This window comes from Pseudophryne corroboree, chromosome 5 (assembly GCF_028390025.1).
Source record: "Pseudophryne corroboree isolate aPseCor3 chromosome 5, aPseCor3.hap2, whole genome shotgun sequence".
Lineage (NCBI taxonomy): Eukaryota > Metazoa > Chordata > Amphibia > Anura > Myobatrachidae > Pseudophryne > Pseudophryne corroboree.
In genome coordinates, this window is record NC_086448.1 from 360,224,772 (window position 1) to 360,244,175 (window position 19,404).

At 48.9% G+C, this 19,404-nt stretch overlaps 1 protein-coding gene across 1 annotated transcript in view; it reads left to right on the top strand.

The window, feature by feature from the left end:
* Positions 1-19,404, top strand: part of TEX10 (testis expressed 10) — a 266,061-nt gene that overhangs the window by 85,668 nt on the left and 160,989 nt on the right. Inside the window, exon 4 of the mRNA XM_063922654.1 lies at positions 6,679-6,788. Coding sequence (XP_063778724.1) covers positions 6,679-6,788 — 110 coding nt within the window. The remainder of the gene's footprint in view (positions 1-6,678; positions 6,789-19,404) is intronic.

Consider the following 19,404-nt stretch of genomic DNA (forward strand, 5'->3'; position numbering starts at 1 on the left):
TGGCGGTCATGACGGCTTCACTTCGCCATCAAGGGGTCAGGATATTACCGTACCTAGAAGATTTGTTGATCCTGGCAAATTCCCCAGAAATTCTACTGTGTCCTTTAGATCTGACTGTCCAGGTCATGACAGCCCACGGGTGGCTTGTCAACTGCAAGAAATTATCCCTGGTTCCTGCTCGGAGCATGGTACACCAGGGAGTGTTATTGGACACTCACAACCAGCGGTTGTTCTTGTCTCAGGAGAAAGTCCTGAAACTTCAGGACAGGATTCGATGCTTCCTATCTCGTCCGCAAGTGTCGATTCATTCGGCAATGCAAGTGCTAGGTCTCATGGTGTCGGTTTTCGACATGGCGGAGTATGCTCCATTCCATTCTCGCCCTCTGCAGAAGTTGATTCTGTCCAAGTGGGACGGCCTGCCTCACCGGATCAGATCTCACATGATCTTCTTGTCTCCGGAGGTCCGCCTGTCACTGAGCTGGTGGCTTCAGGACCAACGATTGAGCAGGGGCCGTTCATTCTGGATATCAACTGGGTCCTGCTGACGACGGACGCCAGTCTGAGAGGTTGGGGCGCGGTGTTGGAACAACACTCTCTCCAGGTTCGGTGGACCGAGGAGGAGTGACTACTCCCGATAAACATTCTGGAATTGCGGGCAGTGTTCAATGCATTGACAATGGCCCAGCATCTGATACAGAACAGGCCTGTTCAAGTACAATCGGACAACGCCACCATGGTGGCATACATCAATTCTTCAAGGCGGCACTCGGAGCCGCATGGCAATAAGGGCAGAATCACGGATTCTTTAATGGGCAGAACGCCATCTGCCGGCCATATCAGCAGTGTTAATTCCGGGCGTTCTGAACTGGGTAGTCGTCAGGACGTACACGCCGGAGAGTGGAGCCTCCATCCAGAGGTGTTTCAACTTTTCGAGGACACGTGGGGCTTTCCAGGTGTGGATCTGATGGTGTCTCGACACAATCACAAGGTTCCGGTCTATGGAGCAAGGATAAGGGATCCTCAAGCAGCGTTCGTGGACGCTCTGGCGATTCCATGGAACTTTCAGCTGCCGTATGTGTTCCCTTCGGTGTCGCTCCTGCCCAGAGTAATACGGAAGTTCAAGCAAAAAGGAGGAAACCTACTTCTGGTCGCTGCAGCGTGGCCCAGGAGGCACTGGTTCTCCGATCTACAGGGCCTCTCGTTGGATCGTCCCATTCTACTTCCACAACAACCAGACCTCCTCGTTCAGGGTCCTTGTGTTTACCAGGACTTGGCCCGTCTGGCTTTGACGGCATGGCTCTTGAAGCTTCCGTCCTAAGGGGCCAAGGGTTTTTCTGAGGCGGTCGTTCAAACTATGTTGAAGGCCCGTAAGCCGGCTTCTGCTCGGATCTACCACATGGTCTGGAATTCTTACTTTACTTGTTTTGCGTCTCACAATCATGACGTTTTCAAGTTTTAGTACGGCCAAACTATTGGCCTTTCTACAACAGGGCCTGGACTTAGGCCTGCGTCTTGCCTCCCTCAAGGTTCACATCTCTGCCTTGTCGGTTTGGTTTCAGAGAAAGATTGCTTCCCTACCTGATGTCCATACATTCACTCACTCAGGGCGTGTTGTGGATTCAGCCCCCTAATGTGCCACCTGTGGCTCCTTGGGATCTGTCGGTGGTTTTGGAGGCCTTGCAAAAGTCTCCGTTTGAACCTCTTGCATCTGCTGATCTTATGTGGCTTTCCCTTAAGGTGCTATTCTTGCTGGCGATTGCTTCAGCTAGACGGGTCTCAGACTTGGGTGACTTATCCTGTAAGTCTCCCCATTTGGTATTTCACTTTGACTGGGCAGTTCTTAGAACTCGGCCAGATTATTTACCCAAGGTGGTGTCTTCCTTCCACCTTAACTAGGAGATTGTGGTTCCGTCTTTTAATTCTCCTGAGTTGTCTACCAAAGAGCGGTCTTTGGATGTAGTACGGGCTCTCCGTATCTATGTGAAGAGAACTGCATCCGTTCGGAAGTCTGATTCTCTTTGTACTGTTTGGTTTTCACAAACGTGGCTGGCCTGCTCACAAACAGACCCTGGCCAGATGGATTAGAATGGTGATTGCACATGCTTATGTACAGGCTGGCCTTTCAGCTCCTGCTACCATCAAGGCCCATTCTGCTCTGTCTGTTGGACCTTCTTGGGCAGCCCGCCGTGGTGCGACCCTTGAACAGTTGTGCAAGGCGGTTACGTGGTCCTCAGTGAACACGTTCATAAGGTTCTATGCCTTCGATACTTCCGCCTCCCAGGATGCTTCCTTTGGACGCCGGGTTCTTGTGCCCGCTACAGTGCACTGGGCTCCACAAGGTGCCCCACCCTATGCACTTAGCTTCTTTGGGTTGGTATGGCATAGCCGCTGACACCCTCTCCTGTGGCGAGTGTGTGGTGTAATTGGCTACGAGCGATTGTCGTCTCTGGTACCTGCTACTGCATTGGGCTAGTTAACAAAACTGAGCTCCTTTGCACGGAGGTGCGGTTATAGAGGAGGCGGCGCTGTGCATCTTGGGAACAGTCAAAGCTTTGAGCCTGTTGGTGCCTCGGATCAAGATCCTACTTTACAACCCCGATGTTAAACCTTGTGGAGCCCAGTGTACCTCCCAGAAAGATATTTAACAACGGCAAGTTCTTACCATAAATCTCGTTTTTCAAAGTTACGGCTGGGAAATCCACGTTTGTCCCCTCTAGGGCCCCACCTCGCGAGATGCTTCTATCTGGGCCGTCTGTCCAGTCCTTTCGGTCATACAGATTTCGATCTAAGGCTAGAGGTGCCTCCAATGTGGCTAGTGGCACCAGAGGTAAGTCCAGAAAACCTGCAAGCACCAGTTCTCAGGAACAGTCCAATGGTTCTGCTTCCACTAAGTCCTCAGCATGACGGTGCCCACTCACCTCGAGGGGATCTCGAGGTGGAAGTTCAACTGCGCCACTTCAGCCACGACTGGGAGACCTCCTGCCAGGATTCCTGGGTCAGAGATTTTGTTTCTCAGGGCTACAAGCTGGAGTTAGACAGTACTCCCCTTCAACGATTTTTCAAACCAAGCTTACCAGCTTTGGAGGATATGCAAGTTACGTTGCAACAGGCAATCCGAAAGTTGGTTCAGTCTCCCTTCATTGTTCCAGTACCACTACCGCAACGCGGCACAGGGTTTTACTCAAACCTGTTTGTGGTGCCGAAATCTGACAGTTCAGTCAGACCCATTTTGAATCTCAAATCCTTGAATCCTTATTTGAAGGTGTTCAGTTTCAAGATGGAGTCCCTGCGAGCAGTGATTGCGGGCCTGGAAGAACAGTAATTTATGGTAGTCTTTGATATCAAGGATGCCTATCTCCATATTCCGATTTGGACGCCTCAATCACTTCCAATTCCAGGCACTACCCTTTGGCCTGTCCACAGCCCTAAGGGTATTCACAAAGGTGATGGCGGAGATGATATTCCAACTCCAGGTCCAGGGGGTCAATGTGGTCCCTTATCTGAATGATGTGCTGATAAAGGCACGATCCAGGGAGCTGTTGTTGCTCCATATCGACCGCACCATCCATCTTCTTTAGGACAATGGGTGGCTCCTCAACTTGCAGAAGTCCCACCTGGAGCCAACTCAGAGGCTCCTGTTCCTGGGAATGTTGCTGGATACTGTAGCCCAGAATGTGTTTCTGCCAGAGGACAAGGCGAAAACACTTCGGGAGATGGTCCGCATGGTGCTCTGGCCTATCCGAGTGTCCATCCATCTTTGCATAAGATTGCTGGGAAAAATGGCTGCCTCATACGAGTCGATCCAGTACGGGAGGTTCCATGCGAGAACATTTCAATTGGATCTCCTGAGCAAGTGGTCCGGATCGCATCTCCAGATGCACCGGATGATTCAGCTGTCACCTCAGGCCAGGATTTCCCTCCTGTGGTGGCTACAGTCCTCCAATCTCCTGGAGAACCAGAGTTACGGGATTCAGGATTGAACCCTCCTCACGACTGATGCCTACAGGGATCGGGAGCGGTCACCCAAGGGGCGCAGTTCCAGGGCAGGTGGTCAGCCCACAAGGCCCTCCTTCCTATCAACATTCTGGAACTTCGTGCGATCTACAATTCTCTGCTTCAGGCCTCTCCTCTGCTCAGGGATCACGCGATCCAGGTACAGTCGGACAATGCCACGGCTGTGGCATTGATCAATCATCAAGGAGGGACAAAAAGCAGAGCCTGCATGCGAGAGGTCACAAAAATACTCCTCTGGGCGGAAAAAAATGCAAGAGCAATGTCAGCAATTTTCATTCCAGGTGTGGACAACTGGGAGGCTGAGTTCCTGAGTCATCACGATCTCTACCCGGGGGAGTGGGAGCTCCACCATCTGGTTTTCCAACAGATCATTGACCGGTGGGGTTGCCCACAAATAGACATGATGGCTTCTCGGCTCAACAAGAATAGATCAGGGACCCTCAGGCGAGGACAGTGGACGCACTGGTGTCGCCTTGGCCGTACCAACTGGTGTACCTGTGTCCTCAGATTACAGTGCTCCCAAGGATACTAAAGCGAATCAGGTATCCAGGTGTCCAGGCATTCCCGATTGGCCTCGGAGGGCGTGGTACGTGGATCTTCTGGACATGTCCGTCGAAGACCCTTGGCCTATACTACTAAGAAGAGATCTTCGACAAGAACCGTTCATCTACTTACGGCGACTTAGTTTGACGGCATGGAGGTTGAGCAGAACATCCTAGCTTTCAAGGGCCTTTCCAAAAAGGTTATTACTACCATGGTTTAGGCCAGGAAACCTGTGACATCAAAACACTATCATCGTATCTGGAGGAGATGTGTCTTTTGGTGCGAGGATCTCGTGTATCCGCCTGCAGTGTTTCACTTAGGACGTTTCCTATGTTTCCTGCAGGCTGGTGTGGATAAGGGCTTACGTCTGGGTTCCATTATGGTCCAGATTTCAGCCCTCTCCATTTTCTTCCAAAAGAAATTGGCAGTGTTGCCACAAGTTCAGACATTCTTGCAAGGGGTGCTTCACATACAACCACCTTTTGTGCTGCCTACGGGATGCAGTCAGTTTACCTCCAATCAAAATACCGACGTTCAAAATCCCGACACCAATTGACCGATGGTCAAAATCCCGACAAGGTCAAAATACCGACACGGACAAAATACCGACATTTAAAATACCGACAAGGTCAAAATACCGACATGTAAAATGCCGACAGGTCAAAATACCGACATGAGTTTTTCATGATTTTTTTCATTGAAACCGACTTGTTCATACTTTACCATCCCAGTGGACCTGGAGGGGGAATATAATAGTGTGCCGAGCGCAGCGAGGCACCGTGCCCGAAGCATGGCGAGCGCAGCGAGCCATGCGAGCGGACGCGGTACACTTTATATGGTGTCCATGTTGATTTATGTCGACATACACACAAAAAAACATAAAAAAATGCATGTCGGTATTTTGACATGTCGGCATTTTACATGTCGGTATTTTGACCTTGTCGGTATTTTAAATGTCTGTATTTTGTCCGTGTCTGTATTTTGACCTTGTCGGGATTTTGACCATCGGTCAATTGGTGTTCGGATTTTGAACGTCTGTATTTTGATTGGAGGTATTTCATACCGATCCCCTGCCTACGGTACCCTGGGATTTGGATGTAGTTTTGAAATTTCTACAGTCGTCCTGGTTTGAACCTCTGACGGTAGAAGACAAGTACCTCACGTGGAAGACGGTGATGTTACTGGCCGTGGCTTCTGCTCGACGTGTTTTAGAATTGGGGGCCTTATTGTGTAAAAGTCCGTACTTGGTATTTTACGAGGACAGAGCGGAGCTCCAGACTAGACAGCAGTTCCTGCCAGTCGTTGCTGATTGTTGTATTGTTGTATGTTAGTGGTGTGCTGGTATGTAAATCTCACCACACTTTCGGTTATCATGTTCCTTCTCTCATATATGTCCTTTCTGCTTTGGGCACGTTTTTACCTTTAACTGCCTGTGGGAGGTGGTATAGAGGGGAGGAGCCAGCACACCCAGTTGAAGAAATTTACCATCGTACCAGTTTCTCCCAATATCCCTTTTGGACTACAAGAAAAGGATTTACCGGTAGGTATTAAAATCCTATTTTTATGTAGAGAATTCCAACAATGATAGGTAATGAACGGACAATTAGATTTCTAAGGTTGAGTACACACTTGAAAGATCTATCCTCTGACAGAGTGAAAGTTTAGGTACAGTAAGCTGTACACGTTTACAAATAGGTCACTCGATATGTCATGCCAGACGTCACAACTGGATGGGCATTTACATTTTCCTGTTCAGCTGTAATGTTAGTGTTGGCAGTCCCTGCAGCCAGTGTACGGGAGGTTGGCAGGTTACCCTTACACACAGTAAAATGCACCAATATCTTTCGGATATCTCTGCATCGGCTGTGCTGCAGGGCCGATCTGATATGTCTGTGAACAACGTCGTTCACAGACATATCTGGTATACACACACACCTGTCAATTTGCTATATATCAGTGTAACAACCGATTTATTGTCTAGTGTGTACACCAAGTATTTTACATTTGGTTTCATATAGTAGACCTGAGATTTTAAATTTTTTCTTTTATTAGTGTGTATAAAATATTTACACATACAGTTTGTTTTATTTTTACTTGATGTAACTTGTTTTCCCCCCACAGGATGTTTGGCTTAGAAAGAGTTATCTTAAAGATTTCAAACATCATTTTATGAAGCATTTTCCATACACCCTACATGAAACGTTAAAACAGAAGAAAAAACTGAAGAAAGGGTATTTGTTCTTTATTATATATTTACTAATGTACATTGTTTTTTAGTCATATTACTGACAAAGTTTTAACTTGTAATTCCACATGTACACTTCAGTTACATTTCAGGAACTATTAACACTAAGCTGCGATTCTGTTGCACATAATTTACTGGAATACTAGGCCATTTACTAAGTTACTAGGGGATATTTCATGTATAAGTGAAGTGAGCATACATTGACTCTTGAGGGTATATTTACTAAAGAAGGTTTTTTTTTTTTTTTTAATGTATATATGTTGCCAACTAATCAGATTCTAGCTTTTTTTTATTGTAGAAGGTGCTAGATAAATAAGTAGAATCTGATTGGTTTCTATTGTCAACATCTCCACTTCTGAAAACCCGCACCTTAGTAAATATACCCCTTGGCGAGTGCTCCAGGAAGACGACTATAATAATTAAAATGTCTCATTGATTGAATATGTAACTTGGTAAATGATCCCTTTAAATATATTTCTGTTTCATCCACTAGGGGACACTGGAACAGTCTTATACAGTAGGGGTGTGAAGCTTGCAACCGGAGATGTGGCACAATCTAAGAGATTAGCATTGTCTGCACAGCCGTCTCCTCCCCCTTCACGCCCCTCATCCCTCAGTTTGAAAAATTGTGCTGGAGGTACAGCACGTGGGAGCATTGAGCTCCTGACTCAAGAATCAAATTAAGGTGCTGCATCAACCTAATGGAAAGGGGGACAAAGCCCACTAATATAGAGACAAAGATCCCTTTTGAAGGGATCTGCATCTCTCGGCAGGAGATCCTCTTCATTCAGTTCAGAGTTTGTACTGGTCATATAAGGGCCCTAGTACGGTTAGATGTAGGGAGAGAGGTTTTGCTACCAAGTAGATGTCATCCCCTTTGGGCTAGTATTTATAATCTCCACAGCAGCGCGCCGGCCAGCGGTCACTATGTAGAGCGTGGTGCTGTGCAGTCTCGCCTATCAGCAGCGGAGACGATACAGGAGACGCTGGGAGGCGCCGCTATGGGACCTGGTGGGAGCGGTCCCGGAGCGCACGCGCTGGCGGGCAGAGACACTGCAGTAATATACCGCTTGGCTGAGGAGATCCCTCAGCCGCGTGAGACAACATTAGGAGCGCACAGCAAGCAACACTCCTCCTCTATGTGTAGAGAGTCTTCGGTTCAGAAATAAATAGGGACCAGCCTGATAAAGTTATGCAGCGGGGTCCACCTGGGGCATTACTTAGTATGAAGTGCCCAAAATATTTCTGTGGCGGCCATCTTAATTATTCCATACAGGCGCCAATCTGAGGGGCAGGGATCAGCCCTCCCCCTCTTATATAGGTTAACAAATAAGATGAAAGAGAGACCCCACCAGGGATTTTTATTATAATAGCTCCTTCTGCTGGTGAAACTTTTATTTTTATATATATATATTTCTCTGACGTCCTAGTGGATGCTGGGAACTCCGTAAGGACCATGGGGAATAGCGGGCTCTGAAGGAGACTGGGCACTCTAAGAAAGAATTAGGACTACCTGGTGTGCACTGGCTCCTCCCTCTATGCCCCTCCTCCAGACCTCAGTTAGACTCTGTGCCCGGCTCGAGCTGGATGCACACTAGGGGCTCCCCTGAGCTTCTAGAAAAGAAAGTATATTTAGGTTTTTTATTTTCAGTGAGATCTGCTGGCAACAGACTCACTGCTACGAGGGACTTAGGGGAGAGAAGCGAACCTACCTGCTTGCAGCTAGCTTGGGCTTCTAGGCTACTGGACACCATTAGCTCCAGAGGGATCGAACACAGGCCCAGCCTCGGTCGTCCGGAGCCGCGCCGCCGTCCCCCTTGCAGAGCCAGAAGCAAGAAGAACGTCCAGGAAATCGGCGGCTGAAGAGTCCGGTCTTCATTAAGGTAGCGCACAGCACTGCAGCTGTGCGCCATTGCTCCCCATGCACACCTCACACTCCGGTCACTGATGGGTGCAGGGCGCTGGGGGGGGGGCGCCCTGGGCTGCAATAAGATTACCTTACATTGGCTAAAACTATATATGTGTAAAATCCCCTGCCATATATCCATAAAAAAAGCTGGAGAAGTCCGCCGTGAAGGGGGCGGGGCTATCCCCCTCAGCACACTGGCGCCATTTCCTCTCACAGCTCCGCTGGAAGGACGCTCCCCTGCAGTTTCCAGGCTCAATAGGGTAAAAAAGAGAGGGGGGGCACTAAATTTAGGCGCAAATACTATATATATATATATATATATATATATATATATATATATATATATATATATATATATATATATAGTATCTGCTATAGTGTAAAATCACTCATTATAGTGTACATCCCTGTGATTTATAGCGCTGTGGTGTGTGCTGGCATACTCTCTCTCTGTCTCCCCAAAGGACTTTGTGGGGTCCTGTCCTCAGTCAGAGCATTCCCTGTGTGTGTGCGGAGTGTCGGTACGGCTGTGTCGACATGTTTGATGAGGAGGCTTATGTGGAGGCGGAGCAGGTGCTGATAAATGTGATGTCACCCCCTGCGGGGTCGACACCTGAGTGGATGGATATGTGGAAGGAATTACGTGACAGTGTCAACTCCTTACATAAGAGGTTTGATGACATAGCAGATGTGGGACAGCCGGCTTCTCAGTCCGTGCCTACCCAGGCGTCTCAAAAGCCATCAGGGGCTCAAAAACGCCCGCTACCTCAGATGGCAGACACAGATGTCGACACGGATACTGACTCCAGTGTCGACGACGATGAGACTAGTGTTCATTCCAATAGGGCCATCCGTTACATGATTATGGCAATGAAAAATGTGTTGCACATTTCTGACATTAACCCTGGTACCACAAAAAAGGGTATTATGTTTGGGGAGAAAAAGCAACCTGTGGTTTTTCCCCCTTCTGAAGAGTTAATGAGTGTGATGAAGCGTGGGTTTCCCCCGATAAGAAACTGGTAATTTCCAAAAAGTTACTAAGGGCGTACCCTTTCCCGCCAGAGGATAGGATACGTTGGGAGACATCCCTTAGGGTGGATAAAGCGCTCACACGCTTGTTAAAGAAGGTGGCACTACCGTCTCCGGATACGGCCGCCCTAAAGGAGCCTGCGGATAGAAAGCAGGAGGCTATCCTAAAGTCTGTATATACACACTCAGGTATTATACTGAGACCGGCTATTGCTTCAGCATGGATGTGCAGTGCTGCAGCTGCGTGGTCAGATTCCCTGTCTGATAACATTGATACCCTTGACAGGGACACTATATTGCTAACTGTAGAGCATATTAAAGACGTAGTCTTATACATGAGAGATGCACAGAGGGATATTTGCCAACTGGCATCTAGAATAAATGCAATGTCCATTTCTGCCAGGAGAGTATTATGGACTCGGCAGTGGACAGGTGATGCGGATTCTAAAAATCACATGGAGGTTTTGCCTTACAAGGGTGAGGAATTGTTTGGGGATGGTCTCTCGGACCTCGTTTCCACAGCGACGGCTGGGAAGTCGACATTTTTACCCCATGTTCCCTCACAGCCAAAGAAAGCACCGTATTATCAGGTACAGTCCTTTCGGCCCCAGAAAGGCAAGCGGGTTAAAGGCGCGTCCTTTCTGCCCAGAGGCAGAGGTAGGGGGAAAAAGCTGCACCTAACAGCAAGTTCCCAGGAACAAAAGTCCTCTCCTGCTTCCTCTAAGTCCACCGCATGACGCTGGGGCTCCACAGGTGGAGCCAGGTACGGTGGGGACCCGTCTCCGGAACTTCAGTGACCAGTGGGTTCGCTCACGGGTGGATCCCTGGATTCTACAAGTGGTATCTCAGGGGTACAAGCTGGAATTCGAGACGTCTCCCCCTCGCCGTTTCCTCAAATCAGCCTTGCCAACTACTCCCCCAGACAGGGAGGCGGTGCTGGAGGCGATTCACAAGCTGTACTCCCAGCAGGTGATAACCAAAGTACCCCTCCTTCAACAGGGACGGGGTTACTATTCCACAATGTTTGTGGTACCGAAACAGGACGGTTCGGTGAGACCCATTTTAAATTTGAAATCCTTGAACACTTATATAAGAAGGTTCAAAATGGAATCGCTCAGGGCGGTTATTGCAAGCCTGGACGAAGGGGATTACATGGCATCACTGGACATCAAGGATGCTTACCTGCATGTCCCCATTTACCCACCTCACCAGGAGTACCTCAGATTTATGGTACAGGACTGTCATTACCAATTCCAGACGTTGCCGTTTGGTCTGTCCACGGCACCGAGGGTATTTACCAAGGTAATGGCCGAAATGATGATACTCCTTCAAAAAAAGGGAGTTATAATTATCCCGTACTTGGACGATCTCCTTATAAAGGCGAGGTCCAGGGAACAGTTGTTGATCGGAGTAGCACTAGCTCGGGAAGTGCTACAACAGCACGGCTGGATCCTGAATATTCCAAAGTCGCAGCTGGTTCCTACAACGCGTCTACTGTTCCTGGGGATGGTTCTGGACACAGAACAGACAAAGGTGTTTCTCCCGGAGGAGAAGGCCAAGGAGTTGTCATCTCTAGTCAGAGACCTCCTAAAACAAAAACAGGTGTCGGTGCACCACTGCACGCGAGTCCTGTGAAAGATGGTAGCTTCTTACGAAGCAATTCCATTCGGAAGGTTCCATGCAAGGATCTTTCAGTGGGATCTGTTGGACAAGTGGTCCGGATCGCATCTTCAGATGCATCGGCTGATCACCCTGTCTCCAAGGACCAGGGTGTCGCTGTTGTGGTGGCTGCAGAGTGCTCATCTTCTAGAGGGCCGCAGATTCGGCATACAGGACTGGGTCCTGGTGACCACGGATGCCAGCCTTCGAGGTTGGGGGGCAGTCACACAGGGAAGAAACTTCCAAGGACTATGGACGAGTCAGGAGACTTCCCTACAAATAAATATTCTGGAACGAAGGGCCATTTACAATGCCCTAAGTCAGGCAAGACCCCTGCTTCAACACCAGCCGGTGCTGATCCAGTCAGACAACATCACGGCGGTCGCCCATGTAAACCGTCAGGGCGGCACAAGAAGCATGATGGCAGAAACCACAAGGATTCTCCGATGGGCGGAAAATCATGTGTTAGCACTGTCAGCAGTGTTCATTCCGGGAGTGGACAACTGGGAAGCAGACTTCCTCAGCAGGCACGACCTCCACCCGGGAGAGTGGGGACTTCATCCAGAAGTCTTCCAAATGATTGTACACCGTTGGGAAAGGCCACAGGTGGACATGATGGCGTCCCGCCTCAACAAAAAGCTAAAAAGATATTGCGCCAGGTCAAGGGACCCTCAGGCGATGGCTGTGGACGCTCTAGTGACACCGTGGGTGTACCAGTCGGTTTATGTGTTCCCTCCTCTTCCTCTCATACCCAAGGTACTGAGAATAATAAAACACCGGATTCTAAAAGAAAAGGGCATTCCGGAGGAAGTCATTCCTACGCTGTTAAAGCTAGGAAAGATGTGACCGTAAGAAATTATCACCGCATATGGCGAAAATATGTTGCTTGGTGTGAGGCCAGGAAGGCCCCAACGGAGGAATTTCAGCTCGGTCGATTTCTGCACTTCCTACGGTCAGGAGTGACTATGGGCCTAAAATTGGGTTCCATTAAGGTCCAGATCTCGGCTCTGTCGATTTTCTTCCAAAAAGAACTGGCTTCACTGCCTGAAGTTCAGACTTTTGTTAAAGGAGTGCTGCATATTCAGCCCCCTTTTGTGCCTCCAGTGGCACCGTGGGATCTCAACGTGGTGTTGGATTTCCTAAAGTCGCATTGGTTTGAGCCACTTAAAACCGTGGAGCTAAAATACCTCACGTGGAAAGTGGTCATGCTGTTGGCCTTGGCGTCGGCCAGGCGTGTATCAGAATTGGCGGCTTTGTCATGTAAAAGCCCTTATCTGATTTTTCATATGGATAGGGCGGAATTGAGGACTCGTTCCCAATTCCTTCCTAAGGTGGTTTCAGCTTTTCATGTGAACCAACCTATTGTGGTGCCTGCGGCTACTCGGGACTTGGAGAATTCCAAGTTACTGGACGTAGTCAGGGCCCTGAAAATATGTTTCCAGGACGGCTGGAGTCAGGAAAACTGACTCGCTATTTATCCTGTATGCACCCAACAAGCTGGGTGCTCCTGCTTCTAAGCAGACTATTGCTCGCTGGATCTGTAGCACGATTCAACTTGCACATTCTGTGGCTGGACTGCCGCATCCTAAATCTGTAAAAGCCCATTCCACGAGGAAAGTGGGCTCTTCTTGGGCGGCTGCCCGAGGGGTCTCGGCTTTACAACTTTGCCGAGCTGCTACTTGGTCGGGTTCAAACACATTTGCAAAATTCTACAAGTTTGATACCCTGGCTGAGGAGGACCTTGAGTTTGCTCATTCGGTGCTGCAGAGTCATCCGCACTCTCCCGCCCGTTTGGGAGCTTTGGTATAATCCCCATGGTCCTTACGGAGTTCCCAGCATCCACTAGGACGTCAGAGAAAATAAGAATTTACTCACCGGTAATTCTATTTCTCGTAGTCCGTAGTGGATGCTGGGCGCCCATCCCAAGTGCGGATTGTCTGCAATACTTGTATATAGTTATTGCCTAACTAAAGGGTTATTGTTATGAGCCATCTGTTCGTGAGGCTCAGTTGTTGTTCATACTGTTAACTGGATATAGTATCACGAGTTGTACGGTGTGATTGGTGTGGCTGGTATGAGTCTTACCCGGGATTCCAAATCCTTTCCTTATTGTGTCAGCTCTTCCGGGCACAGTTTCCCTAACTGAGGTCTGGAGGAGGGGCATAGAGGGAGGAGCCAGTGCACACCAGGTAGTCCTAATTCTTTCTTAGAGTGCCCAGTCTCCTTCGGAGCCCGCTATTCCCCATGGTCCTTACGGAGTTCCCAGCATCCACTACGGACTACGAGAAATAGAATTACCGGTGAGTAAATTCTTATTTATATATATATATATATATATATATATATATATATATATATATATATTATAATATAATATAATATATAGAGAGAGAGAGAAGGTATCCTTCCCCACCTGTGGCTCAGGTGTTAGCAGCGAAGGAAATGAGGCGGCACTCCATGGACTTGTGCAAAAAAATATATTTGTATTCAAAGCATAGTGGCATCAAATTACATTGTGTCAAACAAAACAAATGGCAGGTATCTTACGACGTTTCAAGGCATGGCAGCCTTTTCATCAGGTAAGTAGACCCTGGTGCTGTGAAAAAACAAAGAACCAAAGCACCAGGGTCTACTTACTTGGTGCTTTGCTTTTTTTGCACAAGTCCACGGAGTGCCGCCTCATTTCCTTCGCTGCTAACACCTGAGCCACAGGTGGGGAAGGATACCTCCTCTGCATTATCATTAGGAGGGCACCCTGGCATTGATTTATTCATTGTTTTCTGAGTGCCGGATGTTTTTCGTTATATATATTATATATTTCTTGTTGTGGGCAGAAAGGCGGAACATCATCCTCTCGGCAGTGTTCATTCCAGGAGTGGAGAACTGGGAAGCAGATTATCTCAGTCGCCAGGACATGCATCTGGGAGAGTGGTGCCTACACCCACAGATCTTCGACATGGTGGTGAGGAGATTGGGTCTACCTCAGGTGGACCTAATGGCGTCTCTGCACAACCATCAGCTGCCCAGATATGTGTCCAGGACAAGAGATCCAGCAGCAGAAGGAGTGGATGCATTGACACTTTCTTGGTGTTACAGAAGGGTTTACATTTTCCCACCTTTCCCACTCATACCCACAGTTCTCAAAAAGGTAAAACGAGAACGAGTGTGGGCAATTCTAATAGCACCAGATTGGGCACGCAGGAGTTGATACTCAGACTTGCGGGGGTTACTAGCGGAAGATCCTTGGCGGTTACCTCAGAGAGAGGACCTGCTATCTCAGGGACCGTTCCTCCACCCAGACCTGAACAGGCTGCGTTTAACAGTGTGGCTATTGAAGGCTGGATCCAAGAAACAGAGGGATACCAGAACGGCCATTCCTACGATGATAGTCGCTAGGAAGCTGGTCACAGCCATGCACTACTACAGAATTTGGAAGAAGTACATGGACTGGTGTCAGGAACGTGGGTGGAATTCGACGGACTTCCACTTATCCAGACTTCTACTTTTCCTTCAAGCTGGTCTAGATGGAGGACTAAGACTAGGTTCTTTGAAGGTTCAAGTTTCGGCTCTCTCCATCCTATTTCAGCAGAGGTTAGCATCCTTACAAGAAGGTCAGACCTATTTACAGGGGGTTCTGAGGATACAACCTCCTTTCCGTCCTCCCACTGCATCGTGGAACCTAAATTTGGTGTTAGAATTTTTGGAGATCACCAACTTTTGAGCCGTTCGAAAGAACATACCTGAAATATCTCTCTTGGAAGGTCACCTTATTACTTGCCTTGGCTTCAGCCAGAAGGGTCTCTGAGTTGGGAGCCATATCATGTAAGAGTCCTTTTTTAATTTTCCATGAGGATAGGGCAGAACTCCGTACAAGGGCGAAGTTCCTTCCTAAGGTCGTTTCGGGATTTCATGTAAACCAGCCGATTGTAGTCCCATCTTTTCAGGGATTCGCAGATGGGGATGTTTCTTTGGATGTTGTATGAGCTCTACGAATATACGTACAAGCTACGTCGTCCTTCCGAAGGTCAGACCATTTGTTTGTTTTCTATGATGGTCCAAAGAAGGGTTGGCCAGCATCTAAGCAGTCCTTGTCTAGATGGATTAGACTTGCCTCAGACTGGTGCTCATACCACCAGATCCGTGGGTGCCTCATGGGCGGCTGCCAGAGGTGCTTATACTACTCAACTTTGCAGGGCGGCAACGTGGTCATCAGCACACACGTTCACAAGATTTTACAAGTTTGATACGTTTGCGTCCGGAGATTGTAAATTTGGACGTTTAGTTTTGCAGGCCACTGACAGCACTCCCACCCTTGGGAGTAACTTTGGGAAGTCCCCTACTGTATAAGACTGTTCCAGTGTCCACTAGTGGATGAAAGAGGAGGATTTTGGTACTTACCGATAAATCCATTTCTCTGAATCCACTCTGGGACAGTGGACGCTTGCCTCGATGCGGTCAACCTGCTGTGTTCAAAGTTCTTGTTAAAACAGTTCGTGCAAACAGCGTTGGTTTTTCTGTTAAGAGTTCTTGGATGCTGTTTGATATGGGGTACGATTGGGTTCCACGCCATGGGTTGTAGTCTCATGCCCTATTCTCTCTGTCAAATTTTCCAAACTGAGGGATGAGGGGCGTGAAGTGGGAGCAGCCGACTGTGCAGACAATGCAAATTTTTTAGATTGTGCCACACCTCCGGTTGCAAGCTTCACACCCCTACTGTATTAGACTGTTTTTGTGTCCCCGAGTGGATTAAGAGAAATGGATTTATCGGTAAGTACCAAAAACCTCCTTTCTCTAGAGGATGCTGGGGACTCCGTAAGGACCATGGGGAATAGACGGGCTCCGCAGGAGATAGGGCACTTTAAGAAAGCTTTGGATTCTGGGTGTGCACTGGCTCCTCCCTCTATGTCCCTCCTCCAGACCTCAGTTTTACACTGTGCCCAGAGGATGAAGGGTGCACTGCAGGGAGCTCTATTGAGTTCTTTGCTACAGAAAGCATTTTTGTTTGGATTTTTACTCTTATCACAGGGAGCACTGCTGGCAACAGGCTCCCTGCATCGAGGGACTGAGGGGAGAGGGGCAGACCTACTTAACTGATAGGATCTGCTTCCTCGGCTACTGGACACCATTAGCTTCAGAGGGGGTGAACACAGGTTCGTCCTGGGTGTCCACCCCCGGAGCCACGCCGCCGTTCTCCTCACAGAGCCAGAAGAACAGAAGCAAGAAGACGTCTCAGGCGGCAGAAGCCTTCAGCTTCACAGAGGTAACGCACAGCACTGCAGCTGTGCGTCATTGCTCCACATCACCTCACACACTCCGGTCACTGTGTGGGTGCAGGGGGGGGGGGGGGGGCGGGGGGGGCGCGCCCTGGGCAGCAATAATAACACCTCTTAGATGGCAAATTGGTATATACATGTATAGCTGGGCACTGTACATGTATATAATTGAGCCCCCGCCATTTTACACGATTTTGAGCGGGACAGAAGCCCGCCGCCGAGGGGGCGGGGCTTCTCCCTCAGCACTCACCAGCGCCATTTCTCTCTCCACAGAACGCTGAGAGGAAGCTCCCCGGACTCTCCCCTGTTACACACGGTTAAGGGAGTTTAAAAAGAGAGGGGGGGGGGGGGGGCACATAATTGGCGAATAAAGTATAATACAGCGCTGCTGGGGAAAAGCATTCTGTGTTGGTCTCCAGGTTGTTGCGCTGGGGTGTGTGCTGGCATACTCTCTCTCTGTCTCTCCAAAGGGCCTTTCAGGGGATACTGTCTTCAGAAAAAGTTTCCCTGGATGTGTGCAGTGTGTCGGTACGTGTGTGTCGACATGTTTGATGAGAAAGGCTCGCTTAATGTGGAGGGGGAGTGCTTGAATGTCAGGTCGCCGTCTGCAACGCCGACACCGGACTGGGTGGATATGCTGAATGTCTTGAATGCAAATGTAAATCTCCTGCATAAAAGATTAGACAAGGCTGAAGCTAGGGATCAGTCAGGTAGCCAGTCTGTGCCTGTCCCTGTGGTGCCAGGACTTTCAGGGTCTCAAAAGCGCCCCATATCCCAGGTCGCTGACACAGATACTGACTCTAGTGTCGACTATGAGGATGCAAAATTACAGCCGAAGGTGGCAAAAGGTATTAGGTACATGATTATTGCCATTAAAGAGGTTTTGCATATCACGGAGGAACCCCCTGTCCCTGACACGAGCGTTCACATGTATAAAGGGAAAAAGCCTGAGGTCACTTTTCCGTCCTCATTTGAGCTAAGCGAATTATACGAAAAGGCTTGGGAATCTCCGGATAGGAGACTCCATGTTCCCAAAAGGATTCTCATGGCGTATCCTTTTCCACAGAAGGATCGGATACGATGGGAATCTGCGCCTAAAGTAGACAAGGTGCTGACACGCCTATCCAAGAAGGTGGCACTGCCTTCTCCGGATACTGCTTCCCTCAAGGATCCTGCTGATCGCAAGCAGGAAATTACCATGAAGCACATTTACACACATTCAGGAACTATAGTTAGGCCGGCCATGGCGTCGGCCTGGGTTTGTAGTGCTGTCGTGGCATGGGCAGACTCCTTATCTACGGAGATGGACACCTTAGATAGGGATACCATTCTACTGACCATGGAGCATATCAGAGATGCTGCCTTGTATATGAGGGATGCTCAGAGAGACCTTTGTTTACTAAGCTCTAGAATAAATGCTATGTCTATTTCTGCTAGGCGGCTCTTGTGGACCCGACAGTGGACGGGAGACGCCGACTCAAAGCGGCATATGGAGTCATTGCCTTACAAGGGGGAGGAGTTGTTTGGAGAAGGCCTCTCGGACCTAGTCTCTACTGCTACGGCCAGTAAATCGAATTTTTTACATTATGTTCCCCCGCAGCATTCTAAGAAGGTACCACATTATCAAATGCAGTCCTTTCGTTCCAATAAAAACAAGAAGGTACGAGGATCGTCCTTCGTTGCCAGAGGTAAAGGCAAGGGAAAAAGCTGCACTCAGCTAGTTCCCAGGAGCAGAAGTCCTCCCCTACTTCCGCAAAGTCCACAGCATGACGCTGGGGCTTTCCGGGGGTGGAGGGTCAGATCAAGTGGGGGCACGTCTTCGTCTTTTCAGCCACGTCTGGGTTCAATCACAGGTGGATCCCTGGGCAATAGAGATGGTTTCCCAGGGATACAGACTGGAATTCGAAGACATGCCCCCTCGCCGGTTTTTCAAATCGGCTCTGCCGGCTTCCCCGTCAGAGAGGGAGCTAGTGTTAGCGGCAATTCACAAATTGTACATTCAACAGGTGATAATCAAGGTTCCTCATCTCCAGCAAGGAGAGGGTTATTAATCATCCCTGTTTGTGGTACCGAAACCGGACGGTTCGGTCAGACCCATTCTAAATCTAAAATCCGTGAACCTGTACTTGAAGAGGTTCAAGTTCAAAATGGAATCGCTCAGAATGGTCATCGCCAGCCTGGAGGGAGGGGATTGGATGGTGTCCCTGGACATAAAGGATGCGTACCTTCATGTTCCCATTTGCCCCCCTCACCAGGCGTTTCTGAGATTTGCAGTACAGGATTGTCATTACCAATTTCAGACGTTGCCGTTTGGTCTTTCCACGGCCCCGAGAATTTTCACCAAGGTAATGGCGGAAATGATGGTGCTCCTGCGCAAGCAGGGAGTCGCAATTATCCCGTACTTGGACGATCTCCTTATAAAGGCGAGATCTCGGGAGAAGTTGCTGGACAGCGTGTCTCTGTCCGTGAAGACGTTGCAGATGCACGGCTGGATTCTCAATTTACCGAAATCCCAGCTAGTACCTGCAACGCGTCTGACTTTTTTGGGCCTGATTCTAGACACAGGCCAAAAAAGAGTTTTTCTTCCGGTGGAGAGGGCTCAGGAGCTCATAGCCCTGGTCAGGAACCTTTTAAAGCCAAAAAAGGTTTCGGTGCATCATTGCACAAAGGTTCTGGGGAAGATGGTGGCTTCATACGAGGCCAGCCCCTTCGGCAGGTTCCATGCGAGGACT